The 19,298-nt window shown below is 45.2% G+C and overlaps 1 protein-coding gene across 3 annotated transcripts in view; it reads left to right on the top strand.

Annotated features, from left to right (window-relative positions):
• Window positions 1–19,298, top strand: part of CCDC186 (coiled-coil domain containing 186) — a 188,966-nt gene that overhangs the window by 19,748 nt on the left and 149,920 nt on the right. For all 3 annotated transcript variants that reach the window (XR_013622393.1, XR_013622394.1, XM_078771761.1), the window contains exons 5-7: window positions 687–899; window positions 12,787–12,906; window positions 17,671–17,775. Coding sequence is in view for 1 of the 3 variants with exons in the window: in XM_078771761.1 (XP_078627887.1) it covers window positions 687–899; window positions 12,787–12,906; window positions 17,671–17,775 (438 nt within the window). In the remaining 2 variants the exon portion in view is untranslated. The remainder of the gene's footprint in view (window positions 1–686; window positions 900–12,786; window positions 12,907–17,670; window positions 17,776–19,298) is intronic.

The following is a 19,298-nucleotide window of genomic DNA, read 5'->3' on the forward strand; positions in this document are numbered from 1 at the left end:
GTGCAGCTTGTTCACCCCGTGTGTCCTTTTCCCCAGCCCCTTGATGTCACTCTCACCATGACACTACCATTGGTGTGTCTTCCATACCATTCTGTTTTAGCTCTTCCATGAGCCTCGGCCATGTATACAAAAAACACGATGCAAAGTGATGGGATTGAGTGGTCTTCTATTGTACCCAATATATTATTGCATGGTCTGGAAATGGAGATTATCCGAAATTGATCTTGAACATTCCTTTATTTTTTTCGTTTTTTGTATACAAGATCGAGGCTCGTGTAAGAGCTAACGTTAATGACAAAAAAAAAAAAACGGACACATAAGACGCAATAAAGGGAGCGGGAGACAAGATGGGGAGAGAGGGGAAGCACACAAGTACAACATTTGAGAGAGGGACATCGGGAGATCTGTGGGAGGGAGAGGGCTTGGGGGGGATGAGGTGTGGGAAAGGGGGTGTGTGGTGGGAGAAGTAAAAAAAACATATGGACACAGCTAGGACTTCTGGTTGGAAAAAAAATTTGAAAAATTTACATTAGAAAAATTGTAAAGCAACCCATGACCAAGCTGCTTTGAGGCTACACATTTATCTACACTAATAATTGTGGGTGTAAGCAATGTTAACTTTTAAATTGTTTTCTCTAACCCACCAAAAAGGGTGAAAATAATCTTCAGTTTCTGTATGGTCGCAGGCAAACCGGCGCTGTGAAGATGAATGCCGGGAGAAGGAAGCAATGGTGATGAAGTATGTGAGAGGTGAGAAAGAAGCTTTGGATCTTCGTAAAGACAAAGAGTCTTTGGAACGGCGGCTGCGCGATACCACCAAGGAAGTGGAGAAACTTGTTGGCCGATTGAAGCAACTTGGGCTCGAGAAGACTCGCCTAGCCCATCTCTATGAATCTCGGGTAAATGTCTCTCCTCTGCCATTTTGTTTTGTTTGTATTATACACCAATCATCTGCCTTGTTATTTGGCTTGTTCTCACCAATTTGTGCTGATCTAAGTGGGCTATGCAGACTCAAAGCTATCATTATGTCCTTTTCTCAAGCCACATCATTGTCGAGCCTGAATCCTAATTGGATGCTCACTCAGTTCATTCATGTCATATTGCAATATATCTGAAGGACACCTCCTTTTGGGGTGGGGGTGGGGGGAGGAGGCGGGCTTTGTAATTCATTTATTTTCAATGGCAAATGTTGACTTGCAACAACATCAGGTGGTACAGGCTGGTCCGACACAGAGGGTTCACCAGACGGTCCTTTCGGTGAGATGCAGTGTGAGAGTTGTCAGGATTAAAAGACATATTCCAAGTGTTTGACCAGCTTGTGATTTTGTCAAGATCTGCAGAGAGGGATGCGGTTGATGCATGCCAATCAGAAGGATGAGGGATGTTACGACAGAGCATGTAGGCATCAGCAAAGAGATAATCATTATTTTCCAGAGAGTCAGATCTTTGATGAAGATTAGAAATAGGATGGGGCCCAGAACACTGCTTTGGGGCACTCCAGCTTGGACAGGGAGATGAAATGGTCCCGTTGAGAGGATCCCTTTGAGAGAGAGAACTTGTAAGCTACCATAGTGATTAATACAACAACAAACAACAACATGCATTTTAAAGGCCATTTTCCCTGCTAGAGGGGGGTTAGCCTTGTGGTCCCCATGACAATCCTCTCCATTTTGCCCTATTTTCTGCATCCCTCCTTGTCAACCCCCTTGCCCACATTTCCTCCTCCACCATCTCCAGCCAAGTCCCTCTCGGTCCCCCCCTCTCTCCACCCCCCCCCCCACCCCCACACCCACTTCCATCACTCCCATCAAACAGCCACTCCCATCCCTCCCCAACACATGACCAAACCATCTCAACCCGTTCATCTCCACAGCATCAATCACAGGCTCCATTCCCATCATCCTTCGCAATTCATCATCTGCCCCCCTCTCCCTCAACGACACTCTGCACATCCACCGAACCACCCGCACCTCCACCCCCTCCAACCCTCGCTGCCGCTCCACGTCCACCACCCATGCCTCGCTCCCATAAATCACAACACTTCCCACACATGCAGCATACACCCCTCCCTTCAGCTTCAATGACACTCCCCTCCTCATCAGCACGCCACTCAGTTCCTGAACCCCCCCCCACCCCCCCCATGCACATCCCACCCCAGCAACCGCCGCCGAGTCCGATCCATCCTCTCCATCCAGCACGTCTCCAAGGCAGCAAAACGTCTCCACATCCTCCAGCCCCACGCTGTCTCCAAGATCCAACCCAACATCCCCTCCATCTGCAGCTCCCTCCGCGCACACCCCACACCCAAATGTAGCCGCCACACCGGCCAACGACCCTCCCAGACCACCACACCCCCGATGAACCCACTCAGCGCACACTGCACACCGAATGGAGTTCACTCCGACACCCCCCCCCCCCCTACACACAGCACAGGGCCTCCCCCCAGTTCCCTCCACCCCACCACATGCTCCACGACCCGCCACCACCCTCGTCCCTCCGACACCCGCCCCCAGACCCTCCGTCTCCACACATTCCTTCCACTTGTTCATCTTTTCCTTCAGTCCATCCATACTTTCCGCAATCAACACCAGATCATCTGCATACAACAACTCCCACGGTAAACCCTCCTTTACGTTCTGAGCCAGCACCTCCATCACAGCTACAAATAGTAGTGGACTTAGTACCGACCCCTGATGCACTCCCACCTTCACCTCAAACTCACCACTGTTCCCGTCCTTCGTCATTATAGCTGTGCGCGCTCTTTTGTACATTGCCATCACTACTCTGATCAACCATTCCTCCACTCCTAACTTCCTTAATGCCCATGTCAATACTTTGCGTGGAACCCTATCGAATGCTTTCTCCAGATCAACAAACCCAAGAAACAACTTCTTCCTCTTCTCCATGTACTTCTCCTGCAACTGCCTCACAATGAAAAGCGCGTCTGTCATTCCTCTTCCTGGCATAAATCCAAACTGCATTTCGTCGATCTTCACTTTCTTCTTTATCCTCCTCTCCAACACCCTTTCCAATACCTTCATTCCATGCTCCAATAACTTTATCGCTCGGTACGTGCCACACTCCAGAGGGTCACCTTTCCCCTTGTATAGAGGGACGAGGGTACTCAGTTCCCAATCCACTGGAATGCGGCCTTCTTTCACCACCAGATTACAGCTCTCTGTCATTCTCTTCACACCCCAACTTCCTGCTGCCTTCAACATATCTCCCACAACTCCCGTCGGCCCTCCCGCTTTTCTACTCTTCATTGCTTTTATCGCTTCCTCAACTTCCTTCTCGGTTATCTTCTCTGCCGGTCCTAAAACTGGGTTACTCTCTATGTTGCCATCCCATTCATTCTCTGAATTCAACAGCATTTCCATATATCTCTTCCATCTTCCTTTAATTCCATCTGGGTCCACAACGATTTGTCCCACTTCATCCTTCAAGGAACTCACCCCCATCACATCGCACCTCTCTTTTGCTATCTGCTTTGCAATCCTGAATACCGCTCTCTGACCCTCTTCCGAATCCAAGCGTTCTCCGAACATTTTCCTACATGCCTCCTGCGCCTTTGCTACCTCTTTCTTTGCAGCCTTCTTGCCTGCCTTATAACTTTCATGCTCTGCTGTTTCTGCTCCCGTACCCTTCGCCTTCTGCCACTCCTTGAACTTCTTCCTCTTCTCGTCAATCCTCTTTCCAACTTCATCATCCCACCACCATGTTTCCGAGTGCCTCCGTGGTCCTTTTGTCCATCCACATACCTCACCAACGGCTCCCAACAGACTAGCCTTCATTGACATCCAACCACTTTCAAGCTCAACCACATCATTCTCCACCATACTCAGTCTCTCTTTTAATGCCTCCCTTACTGTCACCTCTTTCAACCTCCACACATTCATTCTCGGTTGGTACTTCACCCGCCGAGCTCTCCTCGCACCTTTCACCCTTATGTCGCAGACAACCAAGTGGTGCTGTGAAACAGCCTCCTCCCCCGGGATCACCTTTGTGTCCCGGAGGTGCCCCCTATCTCGCCTACGCACCATCGGGTAGTCAACGGTTGTCGTCGACCCACCTGACGTGTATGTAACAAGCTTATTATCCTCTTTCTGGAACTGAGTATTACAAATCAACAAATCAGCTCCATCAGCAAACTCCAAAATCCTTTCACCTTCTCCATTTCTCACACCATATCCGTAACCCCCACGAACTCCCTCAAAACCATCCAAACTCCTTCCCACATGTCCATTTAGGTCTCCTCCTACCACAACAACTTCCTCATCTTTCACATTTTCCATCAGCTTCTCTATCGCAAATCAGAACTTGTCCTTCTCTTCATCGCTCAGACCGACCTGCGGAGCATATCCCGAGATGACGTTCACCAAGAGCTTTCCAATCATCAGTTTCAACATCATCAACCTATCACTCACTCTAGTCACACTCACCACACTGTCTACAAACTCCTCAGAAAACAGGACACCAACACCATTCACGCCCTCCGGGCACCCTTGCCACACAAACTTGTATTTCTGTCCCTTCCTACCCTTCACCATTCTCACACCACTTCCCTTCCATCTCGTCTCTTGCACACAACATATGTCCACTCTTCTTCTGACCAATACTTCCACCACTTCTCCTGATCTCCCTGTCATTGTCCCTACATTCCATGTCCCAAACCTCAGAAACCGATCTCCACTTCGGGCTGTACCCTGCCCATATGTAGTTGTAATTGTCATGGTTCTCTTTTTGAGGCAATTTTTTTTATGGCCGGGTGCCTTTCCTGACGCCAACCCTCTTAGTCGTCTCTTTCGACACGCAGGGATACGGTGTACCTATTCTAATCCAGGGTATACACTGGGAAACGTTTAAAACATGGAAATTCTGGGGGGGGGGGAAGGGGGGGGGAGGGCGGCGTCAGCATCACGGCTACGGTTTAAACATATTTAAATAATATTTAAACAAAACCATGAAAAATAATCTGGGAAAAGTCTCTAAGTGAGGATGTGGATTTGAGAAAGAAGGAGCAGAGGTGGAAGAAAAAACGAGATATAGGGGGCGGGGCACAAGTCGAGACGAGGAGGAGAGTGAACAAGCACGTGTCCGGGAGGAGAGAAAGAATTAATAAAGAATTTTTTTTGTTTATTTGATTGTTTTGTTTTTTAAATGTTGGACAAAGGGTAAGACCGTGGTCCTTTTGTCCATCCACATACCTCACCAACGGCTCCCAACAGACTAGCCTTCATTGACATCCAACCACTTTCAAGCTCAACCACATCATTCTCCACCATACTCAGTCTCTCTTTTAATGCCTCCCTTACTGTCACCTCTTTCAACCTCCACACATTCATTCTCGGTTGGTACTTCACCCGCCGAGCTCTCCTCGCACCTTTCACCCTTATGTCGCAGACAACCAAGTGGTGCTGTGAAACAGCCTCCTCCCCCGGGATCACCTTTGTGTCCCGGAGGTGCCCCCTATCTCGCCTACGCACCATCGGGTAGTCAACGGTTGTCGTCGACCCACCTGACGTGTATGTAACAAGCTTATTATCCTCTTTCTGGAACTGAGTATTACAAATCAACAAATCAGCTCCATCAGCAAACTCCAAAATCCTTTCACCTTCTCCATTTCTCACACCATATCCGTAACCCCCACGAACTCCCTCAAAACCATCCAAACTCCTTCCCACATGTCCATTTAGGTCTCCTCCTACCACAACAACTTCCTCATCTTTCACATTTTCCATCAGCTTCTCTATCGCAAATCAGAACTTGTCCTTCTCTTCATCGCTCAGACCGACCTGCGGAGCATATCCCGAGATGACGTTCACCAAGAGCTTTCCAATCATCAGTTTCAACATCATCAACCTATCACTCACTCTAGTCACACTCACCACACTGTCTACAAACTCCTCAGAAAACAGGACACCAACACCATTCGGGCTGTACCCTGCCCATATGTAGTTGTAATTGTCATGGTTCTCTTTTTGAGGCAATTTTTTTTATGGCCGGGTGCCTTTCCTGACGCCAACCCTCTTAGTCGTCTCTTTCGACACGCAGGGATACGGTGTACCTATTCTAATCCAGGGTATACACTGGGAAACGTTTAAAACATGGAAATTCTGGGGGGGGGGAATTGGGATGTCGTGGAGAGATGTTGTGATGTCGTGGACCGGACCTCCTCGCTCGAGGGACCGGAAGCGGAAGTCACCAGAGTGATTAATAAGCTACAGAATCTGTGGAGATGTTCCTGGATCATATAAGCAGAGTTTGGAGAGCCAACGTGTGGTGCCAGACTGTATTGAATACTCAAGATATGTCTACATTGACGATCCTGATCTCATGCCTTACATTGAGGGCCTGCATCCATTGTTGGGAGTAGAAGCAGCACGTTCAAGGTTGAATGACCCAGTGTGAAATCAAATTGATGATATGAAATCAAGTCATTGGAGAAAAGAGGATTTGGTGTCAATTGCGATGTTGGCTGACTTCCAAGCAAATGAAAGTTTACCTTGCGCAAATTATAGGGTGAGCAAAGCAGAAAGATGACGTGCAAAAGTGGCAGAGCACGTTTTTAGGACGCGTTACGTGTTCATGCAGTCCTGGCGAGTTGCCGAATCAGAGTCTTGGGTTACCAGAAACTTCTTCACCTTTTCACCGTTTTAGGCAGTTGGAATTTGAGAGACACTGTGCGAGGGGCAGTCAGTTCAGGTTTGAGAGACACGGTGAAAGGGGCAGTTGCAGTTGGAGTTTGGGAGTCAGGGTGTGAGGGGCAGTTAAATAGATTCTAGTAGAGGTGTCATGTCCAGCCTTTGACGTTTTTATGCCTCCTCCAAAAAGGTCGCTGGAATCATGTTTTTCACCCTCCGTCCATCCATGTGTCCGTTAATCTGTGCGTCCATGATAGGTGTTTGTTGCCGATAACTTAAGAACGGCTGAAGGGATCCAAGTCAAACTTGGTTCAAGTATCTTACTATAATTCACCAAATGTTCGTCTGTCTGTTCGAAGGTACTGTAAAAACTGCTGAACCGATCACAAGTATATTTTGGGTGGGTATCCTGGGACCCCTAGGAGTAAAATAGGCTATTTATTTTTCCCAATTTCAGCTTTGGTCTCCAGCATTCTCAGGTTTGGACTCCCGCATAAGATTCGCGTTCGCATAACGTTCATTGCGACGATGATCTCATAGTGATGATGTTGTGACGATGTATGTGTTCACGGTAGTGTTTGACGTGACGGTGTGAACGTAATTTCGTAATGTTTTTCGTTTCGTAATCCTTTAATGAACATTTAATGTTTAATGAACATGTAATGCCCTTCGATATCCGGGGCCGCATGCGCGCTACACTGGACGGGCCAGTGTGTACCTTGCCCTTCGCCGTCATGCTTGGGTAAACCGCTGAGCCCCATCCGTGATGGTGACTGGGGCTTGAGACACTGAGACAGTGTCCCACGAACGAGGAATTCCCAGTAAGCGCGAGTCATCAGCTCGCGTTGATTAAGTCCCTGCCCTTTGAACACACCGCCCGTCGCTGCACAAACATCACAATGAAACACAATCACAATTCACATATTCGTGCAATTCGAATAAATACGAAAAAATAAATTCGAATTCGAATATTTTCATCACAATGAAAACATCCTCACAAACGGGTCCTGGAGACAATGTGACAAACGTCACAAACGGGTACAATATTGGAGAGGCCATTGCCAAAACGATTTGTTTTCTCTGGTACGTGTTTCTGGGCGGGTGCCGTTTCAGATAAACCGGTAAAATGCCTCCCAAACGGAAAGCCTCATTAACGAAAACGTCCAAGGAAGCTGTTGCAAGAAAGAAGTCTCGCTTAGACGAGGACTATCGGAGGCAGGAACAAGTACATGACACAGCTGCATACCCGTCTCGGAGGCAGTCTGAGGAATACAGATCTGGTGAACAAGGATGTGACACAGCTGCACACCAGTCTCGGAGGCAGTCCGAGGAATACAGATCTGGTGAACAAGATCGTAACACAGCTGCACACCAGAGCGCGAGGGAAGTCCAGCTTAAAGTGGCTCTAACGCAAAAGAGGAGGATTGGAGCAGTGTTTGATGTCCAGCACTTTGAAGAAGCTGACTATCAAGCAAAGCAGCAAGGTCACAAGCTGCCAAGTCTGTATGATACAGGACGTAAGTGTCCCTTCTGCAAGGCCCACTGCTGGAATGACGAACGACCTGGATTCTGCTGTGAGAAGGGCAAAATTGCAATCAATCTGCTCGAGACCTATCCTGAAGATTTTCAAAGTTCTGTTTGACTGAAAGGAGTTGATTGAGAAGATACGCCAGTTCAACAATGCCTTGGCCATGGCATCGATCGGAATGGAGGAGCTCTTCATGCCAGGATTCAGCCCCATGGTGAAGCTTCAAGGTAAAGTCTACCATCGCATTGGACCACTCCAGCCAGAAAGTGATCAATCGCATCCAACGTTCGCTCAAATATGGTTCCATGACAGTGACGAACTGGAAAACCGACTGCGATTTAATGAACAGCTCAACGGTATATTGACATTCTGAAGACTCTCCAAGACTGGCTGCGTCAGAACAATCCCTACAGTCATGTGAAAAAGTAAGTACACCCCATGTAAAGTTTTGACTTTTTCAACATATTTCAACATACAGCTATTTGATCTTCATTTCAACAATATTGATAGATAAAGGTGATATAATATAACACATACCATGAAACATTTACATTTTGTAGTCCATTGTATAATTTAAATAAACATAAATGCAAATTTCGCATGTCGAAAAAGTAAGTACACCACGACATTTATCACGACTTCAAATACCTAAAATTAGAATCAGGTGCACCAGCTCAAGTGCAAATGATTAGAACATCGTTGGAAAGGATCTTGGAGGAACCTGTCTTATTTAAACCTCAGACATTTAGTTTGGTTTGCTCTTTTTGTTGTTGAAGTGTGCAGCGTCACCATGCCTAGATCAAAAGAGCTCTCTGATGCCTTCAGAAAGAAGGTTATAGATGCCTACGAGTCTGGGAAGGGATTTAAAAAGATCTCCAAACAATTTGAAATCAATCATTCGACTGTCCGGAAGATCATCTACAAGTGGAGAAGATTCCAAACAACTGCCAACTTGTTCAGGCCAGGCCGCCCCAGCAAGTTCAGCCCGAGAGCAGACCGCAAGATGCTGAAAGAAGTCTCTAAGAACCCCAGAATGTCATCACGGAACCTACAGGACCAAATTAGATCTACATGGGAGGTGTGCCAGGAGGAAACCTTTGCTGTCCAGAAAGAACGTCAGGGCAAGACTAAAGTTTGCCAATGAACACCGAGGCAAAGACCAGCACTTCTGGAACAACGTGCTCTGGACATATGAGTCAAAGGTAGGGCTATTTGGCCACAGTACCAGAAGACATATTTGGCCACAAGAACCTGATACCAACTGTAAAGCATGGTGGTGGAAATATTATGGTTTTGGGCAGCTTTGCTGCATCAGGGCCTGGACAGCTCACCATCATAGAATCCACTATGAATTCTTCATTGTACCAGAGGGTGCTTGAGGATAATGTGAGGCCATCTGTCGGAAAGTGGAAGCTCAACCGAAGGTGGACCTTGCAACATGACAATGACCCTTGACCCTAAACGTACCAGTAAATCCACAAAGTAATGGCTGAAAAGAAAGAAATGGAGGGTTCTGGAATGGCCAAGTCAAAGCCTGGATCTAAATCCCATAGAGATGTTGTGGGGGGATTTGAAACGAGCTGTGCATGCAAGTAACCCCTCAAACATCGCACAGCAGAAAGAATTCTGCGTGGAGGAGTGGGCATAAATTTCTCCCTGTCGATGTCAGAGACTGGTAGGGCCGGTAGGCAGTTATAAGAAACGTCTACTTGAGGTTGTTTCTGCCAAAGGGGGCAATACCACCTATTAGAGCCAAAGGTGTACTTACTTTTTCCACATGTGAAATTTGCGTTTATGTTTATTTAAATTATACAATGGACTACAAAATGTAAATGTTTCATGATATTTGTTATATTATATCACCTTTATCTATCAATATTGTTGAAATGAAGATCAAATAGCTGTATGTTGAAATATGTTGAAAAAGTCAAAACTTTACATGGGGTGTACTTACTTTTTCACGTGACTGTACATCCAGTCTCTGAAATCTGCCCATGAGTTGATGGAAGCAGACAACAACATCACCATGGTTCTGGATGCAAGAAAGCGGCCTTCAGGTGAGCATGCTCGACGTGACAACCTCCCGCAGGAAAGCGAGGTATCCATCATCATACCCGGCGAACATGTGGACCATTTGAACGTCATCCTCTATTAGCGTGAAGGTAGACTTCAAACCATCACGGAGCTGCACCGGAGCTATGATCCTCTTCACTATGTGCTGATGTTCCCGCATGGTGAAGAAGGATTCAAGATCGACATCCCTCATGCAAAAGGCTGATGCACTTTCTCCCCAAGTGAGTTCGCACGGTTCCGCCTTCAGATCAAAGATCAATGCCGTGATGGTTTCTACTTTCTGAACGTGAACTTCACGTATCGCCATATGCAGATTCGCCACGGTCCCACGATCGATGTTTCTATACATGAACGTACCCGTTTGTTTGCGCACGGGTACGTTTTTCATGGAAGTCCTTCACGAACTTGCTGTCCATGTCTGACGTGCGACTGAAGGTGCTACAGGAATGTAGAATTTATTGGTTTCATGCTTTAGCATTCGCCGTATCTGCATTGCCTGTTTGCTTCTGGCCTCCCACCCGTACGTAGCATCCACACACACGGCACGTGCACGGCACACACACGTAACATCCATCCATACACGTGATTGTGTGGATGTGTAGAATGTGGGACATTTGGTGAATTATAGTAAGATACTGTTTAGATTTTGACGATTATGCATGTGATATGATTTAACGGATGTTTATATGAATCGTTTAAAATAAAAAAGCCTTCAATTTCTGATATTTTACCTTTTCATTTGGGCCTCACAATTGAAGCCCCGCCCTTAGGGCGGGTACCGTTGCTGGTGTGTAATAATGATGCAAAGATGAACTAATTCGAATATGGGGTCAAGAGTTCAAAGGTCAGAGGTCCCATTAGGTAAACATTCTGTTACTGAGCGAACTTGTGAACCAGTGATGGAATTTTGACCAAACTTTCCTTAAGTATATATTATGATGAAAAGATGAACTAATTCGATTTTGGCATCGAAGGTCAGAGGTCATGTCAGGTAAAATGTGATACTTGAAAACAGTTTAAGGGATTTTAATCAAACTTGGTGCAAGACTAGTCAAACAAGTGGAACATGTCTTTCAATCCTGACAAATCTCACACTCTTACTATGTCTCTCCGAAACGATCGACGGGACAACCCTCCCATCTACTTTCTAAACCATCCTCTCCAAGAAGTTCTGTCACTCAAGCTTTTGGGTCTCACTATCTGCCATGATCTTTCCTGGGAAAACCACATTTCCAAGCTGGCCTCCAAAGCCAGGCGCCGACTGGGCGTCCTCCGTCGTGCGAAGTCCTTCCTTGGCACACCTGAGCTCCTCACCACATACAAGGCTGTCATCAGCAGCTCAATGGAATATTGCTCTCCCCTCTGGGCTGGTGCTCCTGCCTCACACCGAGCTCATCTTCACGCTTTTGAAATCAAAGCTTTCAGAATCATTGGAATCTCCCGCGATGAAGCTAACTCCGAGGGCCTTTCACTCATTCGCCGCAGGCAGGTAAGTGGTCTTTCTGCCTTCTACCGACTCCTCTCCGGCCTTGCTCCCCCAGCTATATCTGTGCTCTGTACCCCAAATATTCCTTCAGGTCGCACAAGATCTGACGACAGCCCTCTTCTGGTGAAATTGCCAAAATCAAGACTCTCTGCTCACCTTCCCTCCTTCATTCCTCTTTACTCCCGCCTCTGGAACAAACTCCCTCACTCTCTTCAATCCCTCTCCTCCCTCCAGGTGTTTAAAACAGCTGTTCACCACCATCTCTTATCTTCTCCCATCCAAAACCTTGATCTCTTCTACCCCCGTTAATTCACCCCAGATCCACTTTTTTGGAAATACCAACCTCTTTCCTGGAAGTTCTAGCAGTGTCCATGTGTTTATACCTCTCCCATCCACCCTCCCCCCCCCCCCACCCTTCCCATGCCTCCTCCCCCCAAACCCTCTCCCTCCCACAGATCTCCCAATGTCCCAGTTCTCTGCTGTTGTACTTGTGTGCTTCCCTCCCTCTCCTCATCTTGTCTCCCGCTCCCTTTATTGTATGTTTTGTGTCCGTTTTTTTTTTCTGATTGATATTAGCTCTTGCACGAGCCTAGATCTTGTATCCAAAAATATATATATATATATACTGTATGTTTCATGATGTACTAATGTGGGCGGAGCACGGTCGATGTCACGACGTTCCATGCTACTGTGAATGTTGTAAGCTTATGCAGCAGCTCGGGATGATGTGGATGATTTTGGAGGACGTGTCTGATGTAAGTCGAAGTGAGATTTTACGATACTTCGAATGTGAATATGGTATTTAATGCTGGGTCTTTGTGCGTCAATAACCCAACACAAGTCATGACTGACTTTTTTTTTAAGCATGGCTTTCAAGTAATATCTCAGAAATTATGATTAAAAGAAACCTTGTGTCAGTCAGCTATTTGTTTCATTCAAGTTGTAAGAAACAAACATTTTGGAGTCTTGAAGTATAATGTTTTTTTGGTTTTTTTCCTTTGGGATGCAAGCAGAATCCTCTGAATGCATTTAACAGGATTTTACTTCCCTTGCAGGACACGGATATGCATAAGCTCAATAAAGAAGTCGAAAGACAGAAAGAGGAAGTGACTTCCCTTCACAACAAGCTGAAGTTATTCCAGAACAAATTTAATGCTGAAATAGATGCACACAAGGTAAATGCACTTTTCCTTGAACCTGTATTCTGAGCAAATCTCAAAACAGGTTAATGTTGGAACGTGTTATAGCACTGTCAGCTACGTTTTGTTTTGATCAAGGAAATCCTATATGCAGTTTGCTTCTGAGCCATACAACGTTGAGAGTTTAATCATCCTGATTGTTAGCACCTGTGTTAACATCACTTTACCGGTTAACTGATTACTTCTTTGATGTAGAGCTTTCTGCACAGGTGTTCATGGTTAACAATGTTCAGTGTGTTTGGTGTTTAAGCCGGATGTAGCTCGATATGTCTGTTGATTTTCATTTGAATACCAGGCCTCCTGCAGTTGTCTGGACGTTCGGTTGTTCGCTTGTCCTATCGCCTCCGCCATACTGAACATCAATTGATGGTCTTGGCTGATGTTGTGTGATGCGACCTGGGAGAGAGGTTCCTTCCTACGTACGGCTAACTGATGTTCATAAAGCCTTGTTTTTAATCTTTTAGAAGTCTCCACAATGTCGTGAGCTGCGCGGTTGCTGCGATTTATTTTATAGATGACGGATGATTTGTCCTCCGATTCAATCTGTCTTCAGGTTGCATGATTCTGCGTTTAATGGTAGCCTCAGGTCCATGTGCAATCCCAACTTCAAATGGGGCCAGCAGGCGAGCAGTAGCTTCTGATATGTTTGTCACGTATGGGAGGGCATGCCAAAACTTTGGTTTGGGTTATGTGGGTCCACCATTTACTCTCCTCCGCGTACACTTATTCACAAAACCATTGGGGTAATCATTTGAACGGAATAACTTTCGTAGAAGGTTCTTCTTCTTTTTTTGCTTCCGAGTTGCTGCAGTGTTTCGACCCGTTGGAATAGTGCTCACAAGCATCGTCGTTTATGAGCCATAGGATGGTTACTACCGTAATGCAGAATCTGACTGGTATTGGTTGCCTTCCTGTATATGGTTGTCTGCAGTTTCCCAAATTGCTGGAAAACCAAAACACCCAAAAATGGAAGTTGTTGATTTGCTTCTTCTTCCATTGTGAATTGGATATCGGGAAAGACAACATCGAGTTATTCTTTGAACGTGCTTATCATGTCCCATTGTATGACGACAAAAGTATCATCGACGTAGTGAACCCACAACTTTGGTTGGTAGATGGAAGATACCAGTGATTCTAATCATTGCCGCACAGCTTCTTGTATGATCCCCGATATTGGTGATCCCATAGGTGTGCCTCTTATTTGCTCATAGACCTTTCCTTTAAATGTACAGTACGTTTTTAGGCAAAAGGCAAGCAGCTCCACGAGGTGGGTAATCTTCAGGTGCTTGTTCGTTTTGACGTAATCGGAATTCAGTAAACTTTCCATTGTTTCTTTCGCCAATTGTAATGGAATTGAAGTAAACAATGAAGTTACATCGAATGACACCATCACCTCGTCAGATTGAAGCTGGACATCCTTCAGTATCTGAAGGAATTGTTCAGCCGACTTGACTCTTGTTGGAGCTCCCTCAATGATGTACTTCGATTTCCAGGATAACCATTTTGCCAAGTCATAAGTTTGCGTCGCTCTGAGTGAAGCAATGGGCCTAAGCAGATCCAAATATTGCCATCTTGCCAGCTGACAAGGCCAGAGCTACTGCAGTCATGGACAAGACAGAATATTCAGAGAAAGTGAACCAACTTTTGGAGGACCAAGAACTTGCGTCATGCTGCAGTCGGGTCCGATGAAAACTTTCATCGGAAAGATCAGCAGAATGCTTACCAAGTTAAAGCGTTTGAGGGTAATAACTGTTGGTGACTGGCAGCAAATGAAGCCAACTGATACTGCAATGGCACGACTCTATGGCCTTCCGAAAATTCACTAGCTGAGCGTCCCACTTAGGCCTATTATGAACGCATATGGACTTTATTGGGTTCCGTTGACTGATTCACATTTGTTTTCCTCTTTTGTTTGTTTCTTTGGTGCCTTGTAATGGAGCTACAAATGTGTCAGAAAACTGAGTCTGATTTTAGTAAGTCAGAAGCGTCAAGTTGAGTTGGTCTGTGAGAATAACTGAGTCTCAGTGCCCCAATAAAATGAAATGAAAGTGTGGTAGGGGTGAGGGTAAACGACAAATTGATAATCGTCCAGAAACAATTGCTGCTTTGTCTTTTTTTTTAAAGCATTGAGAGGGAAGAAAAAGCAATAAGAAACCAGCATATGGAGTTAAAAACGAACAACACGCACACACATGCATGCATGCACACGAAGATGGATACTTTGAGTCCTGGGAAGGCTCCGTTCCACATTTTGATACCTGCATATGGTGTAATAAGAACCAATGAGACACACACACACACACACACACACACACGCACACACATACATACATACACACACACACAAAGATGGATACTTTGAGTCCTGGGAAGGCTCCGTTCCACATTTTGATACCTGCATATGGTGTAATAAGAACCAATGAGACACACACACACACACACACACACACACACACACACACACACACACACATACACACGCACACATACATACACACACACACACAAAGATGGATACTTTGAGTCCTGGGAAGGCTCCGTTCCACATTCTGAAACCTGCATATGGTGTAATAAGAACCAATGAGACACACAAACACATTTACGTAACAAAACACGTAAATGCGTTCTGAAAAAAAAAAAAACCTCAATCAATATCTAGCATTTGAAAATTGTAATTGCTACAACTATGAACTGTGAAATGAAAATGTACATAAAGCATCGGGGCAAAACCCCTGGTGCTCACCTGGTAGAATAAACAGTATACTGCACTGACTAAAGGTATTTTAAACCAATTTCGATGCTTGCTAGAAGACAGGGCAGCATGTAGAATCATACGAACATAATCATAAAACTTAAAATAAACAACAACCAAAAAAAATAACAATTTTGGAGGCAACACCCCCCCCCCCCCCCCCTCACCCCGTACCTCCTCAGTCCCCAATTTTTCCAATGCCTTGAACAAACATTGGTACATCATGGATGATGAAGGTTGTGGTGACGTTTCATCATAATTGTGTGTGTAGGTTCAGAGAAACAAGCAAATACATATTTTGGGGGTCAAGCCCCCCCCCCCCCCCAATAGACAACCTTAGACCCCAATTTTTTTAAATGCCATGAACAAACTTTTGTGCAGCATAGGTGATTAAGGTTGTGGTTAAGTTTCATCGGAATTCCATGTGTCGTTTCTGAGAAGAAATCAAACACCGATTTTGGGGGGAAACCCCCCGCAGATCCCACCAGGGGCAGATTTTTTTTTTTTAAATGCCTTGAACAAACTTTGGTACATCACGGGTGATGAAGGTTGTGGTGAAGTTTCATCGAAATCGTGTGTGTCGTTTCAGAGATGGAAGCAAATATCTATTTTGGGTCGGGCAAGCCTACTTCCACTTTGACCCCGGTAAACCCCCTTAGACCCCGATCTTTTTTTAAATTATTTTTTATTTTATTTATTTATGCCGTGAACAAACTTTTTAAATGTCCGTCCGTCTGTCCGTAAACACTTGAAACTTCTTCTCCGAAACCGCTGAATGGATTGCTACCAAATTTGGCACAAATGATATTTGTTGTGTTGAGACTAAAGTTTCTTCACGGCATTAAAAACAAATCGGGGTGTCAGGGTGTTTAAGGGGTCAAAGTGGATCCAGGTTTGACCCCCCCCAAAATAGGAATTTGCTTTTTCCTCTGAAACTACACGCACTATTTAGATGAAACTTTACCACAACCTTCATCACCCCTGTTGAACCAAAGTTTGTTCCTGGCATTTAAAAGGGCGGGGTCTAAGGTGGTCTATGGGGGGCTTGCACCCCAAAATAGGAATTTGCTTTTTTTCTCTGAACCTACACACACAATTTTGATGAAACTTCACCACAACCTTCATCATCCCTGATGTACCAATGTTTTTTCAAGGCATTGGAAAAATTTCGGTCTGAGGATGTACACGGGGTGGGAGGGGGGGGGGTTACCCCCCAAAATAGGTATTTTTGGGGGGGTTTGTTTGTTTGAAGTCTTATGATTATGTTGATTTTCATGACACTGTGTTTTATGTATAGATTGTATATGGGTTCACATTTTCTTAATCTACACTCTATTCCTAAATTTTGAAGGTCAAGGTTTTATGGCGGTTCAAACAAAATGCCATCATTGGATTGGGAGCCAAGGATAAGTCACCGGCGATTGCTAAGAGTAAGCTGGGGAGGCTTACTTGCCCTTGGCGATCACTTTGTGATCGCAGATTTTGAGTTAGTGGTGTTGTTTTATCATCAGTCTGTCCCCTGCGTAACGGGAGACAGGGTTGTATGTTTTTGCGTGCGTTCATCCGTCCGTTTCCAGGCCGAAACTTTGATACCATTTCAGCTTTTGTCCTCAAATCTTCAACAAAGCTTTATTGTGAGAATATGGATAAGATTCATTAATAATCGGATCAAAGCGCAAAGCCGTAATGAGTGTAAATAGCACTTATTAGCCTGACCACCTCTGTGCTGCATGAGATGGCTGGGTTTTTTTAATTGCTTCCGTGTTTATTTCTTTATTTAACATTTGAGCTTCAGTGTGTCTGTCTACAACGTTTTTGCCATTTGATCTTTGTAATCAAATTTTCAATAAACCTTTTTTTTTTTTTGCTGAGAACACAATTTTTGCTGTTTTAATCAAGTTTAGTTTTAGTACAAAGCGGACGTGGACAGTCTTTGCATTTTAGGATGCTTTATTGTTGTTATTTTTGTCATTTTTATTTTTTAACAGGAAACCAAGGACAAGCTAAATGACACAACTGCCAAGCTTTTTGAAGCCAAAGAAGTTTCAAATCGGATTCAACAAAACTGCCAAGAGATTATCAAAACGTACCAAGTGAGGGTGCTTCACATTGTGAATTGTGCAGTTTGACTTCGAATTTATAATGGCGATGTTTTTCTTTTTGGGTTTTTTTTTTTTTTTTTTTTCTTCTTCTTAAGAGAAATGTGCTCGTGTACAAACACTGCATCAGCACCATGTTCTCCTCACTTCCATATATATGTAACAGGAGTGGTTGATCAGTAAATGTATATTTAATGTTTTAGTTTGAAAAAATTAAAAACAAGTACAGATAAATTCAAAGTAAAGGGTGTTGCAAAACATTTTACCGTTTCCCCCCCCCCCCCCCCCCCCCCCGAGGAATGCTTCCTTTGATGCACGTTAAAATAGCCTATCACTAAATATTAAACTGCTCCTGATTTTGCGTTATTCTATTCTCGGCTATTTTAACCTGTATCAAAGGAATCATCATACCAGTCATCATCATCATCATCGGGAATCATCATCCCGGTGTGTACCCCGGTTTAGAATAGGTACACCGTATCCCTGCGCATCGTAAGAGGCGACCAAGGGTTGGTGTCAGGAAGGGCATCCGGCCATAAAAACATTGCCTCAAACAGGGAATCATGATTGTCATGGGGCCCGCAAGGCTAACCCCCACTGTAGCGGGGAAAATGGCCTTAAAACGATCATTCATTCATTCAAAGGAAGCATGTCTCGGGGGGGAAAAAGGTAAAATGATTTGCAACACCCCTTACACTGCTCCAACAACAAACAACAACATGCATTTTAAGGCCATTTTCCCTGCTTGAACGGGGGTTGGCCTTGCGGTCCCCATGACGATCTTCTCCATTTTGCCCTATTTTCTGCATCTCCCCTTGTTAACCCTAGCCTGGTGTTGGCTTAGCGGTTAGGGTGCCGGCTTGGCATCCTCGGATCCTGGGTTCGAATCACGATCGATCGCTGAATTAACGCCAGGGGGTTGACTCAGCCTGTCATCCTTCCGAGGTCGGCAAATTGAGTACCAGCTTGCTGGGATGAATGATCCCGGTGTGTACCCCGGTTTAGAATAGGTACACCATATCCCAGCGCATTGTAAGAGGCGACCAAGGGTTGGCATCAGGAAGGGCATCCAGCCATAAAAACATTGCCTCAAATGGGGAACCATGATTGTCATGGGGCCCGCAAGGCTAACCCCCACTCTAGCGGGGAAAATGGCCTTAAAACGATCATTCATTCATTCATTCATATTCCCCTTGTTAACCCCCTTGCCCGCATTTCCTCTTCCACCATCTTTAGCCAAGTCTTTCTCGGTCTTCCCCGTCCTCTACTTCCTTCTACATTCATTTCCATCACTCTTCTCAACCAGTCACTTTCATCCTTCCTCAACACATGACCAAACCATTTCAACCTGTTCCTCTTCACAGCATCAATCACAGGCTCTATTCCCATCATCTTTCACAATTCATCATTTGTCTTCCTCTCCCTCAACGATACTCCACACATCCACCGAACCATTTGCATTTCCAGCCTTCGTTGCTGCTCTACGTTCATTACCCATGTCTCGCTCCCATAAATCA

The sequence above is a fragment of the Myxine glutinosa genome, chromosome 2, assembly GCF_964187855.1.
Source record: "Myxine glutinosa chromosome 2, kmMyxGlut1.1, whole genome shotgun sequence".
NCBI lineage: Eukaryota > Metazoa > Chordata > Myxini > Myxiniformes > Myxinidae > Myxine > Myxine glutinosa.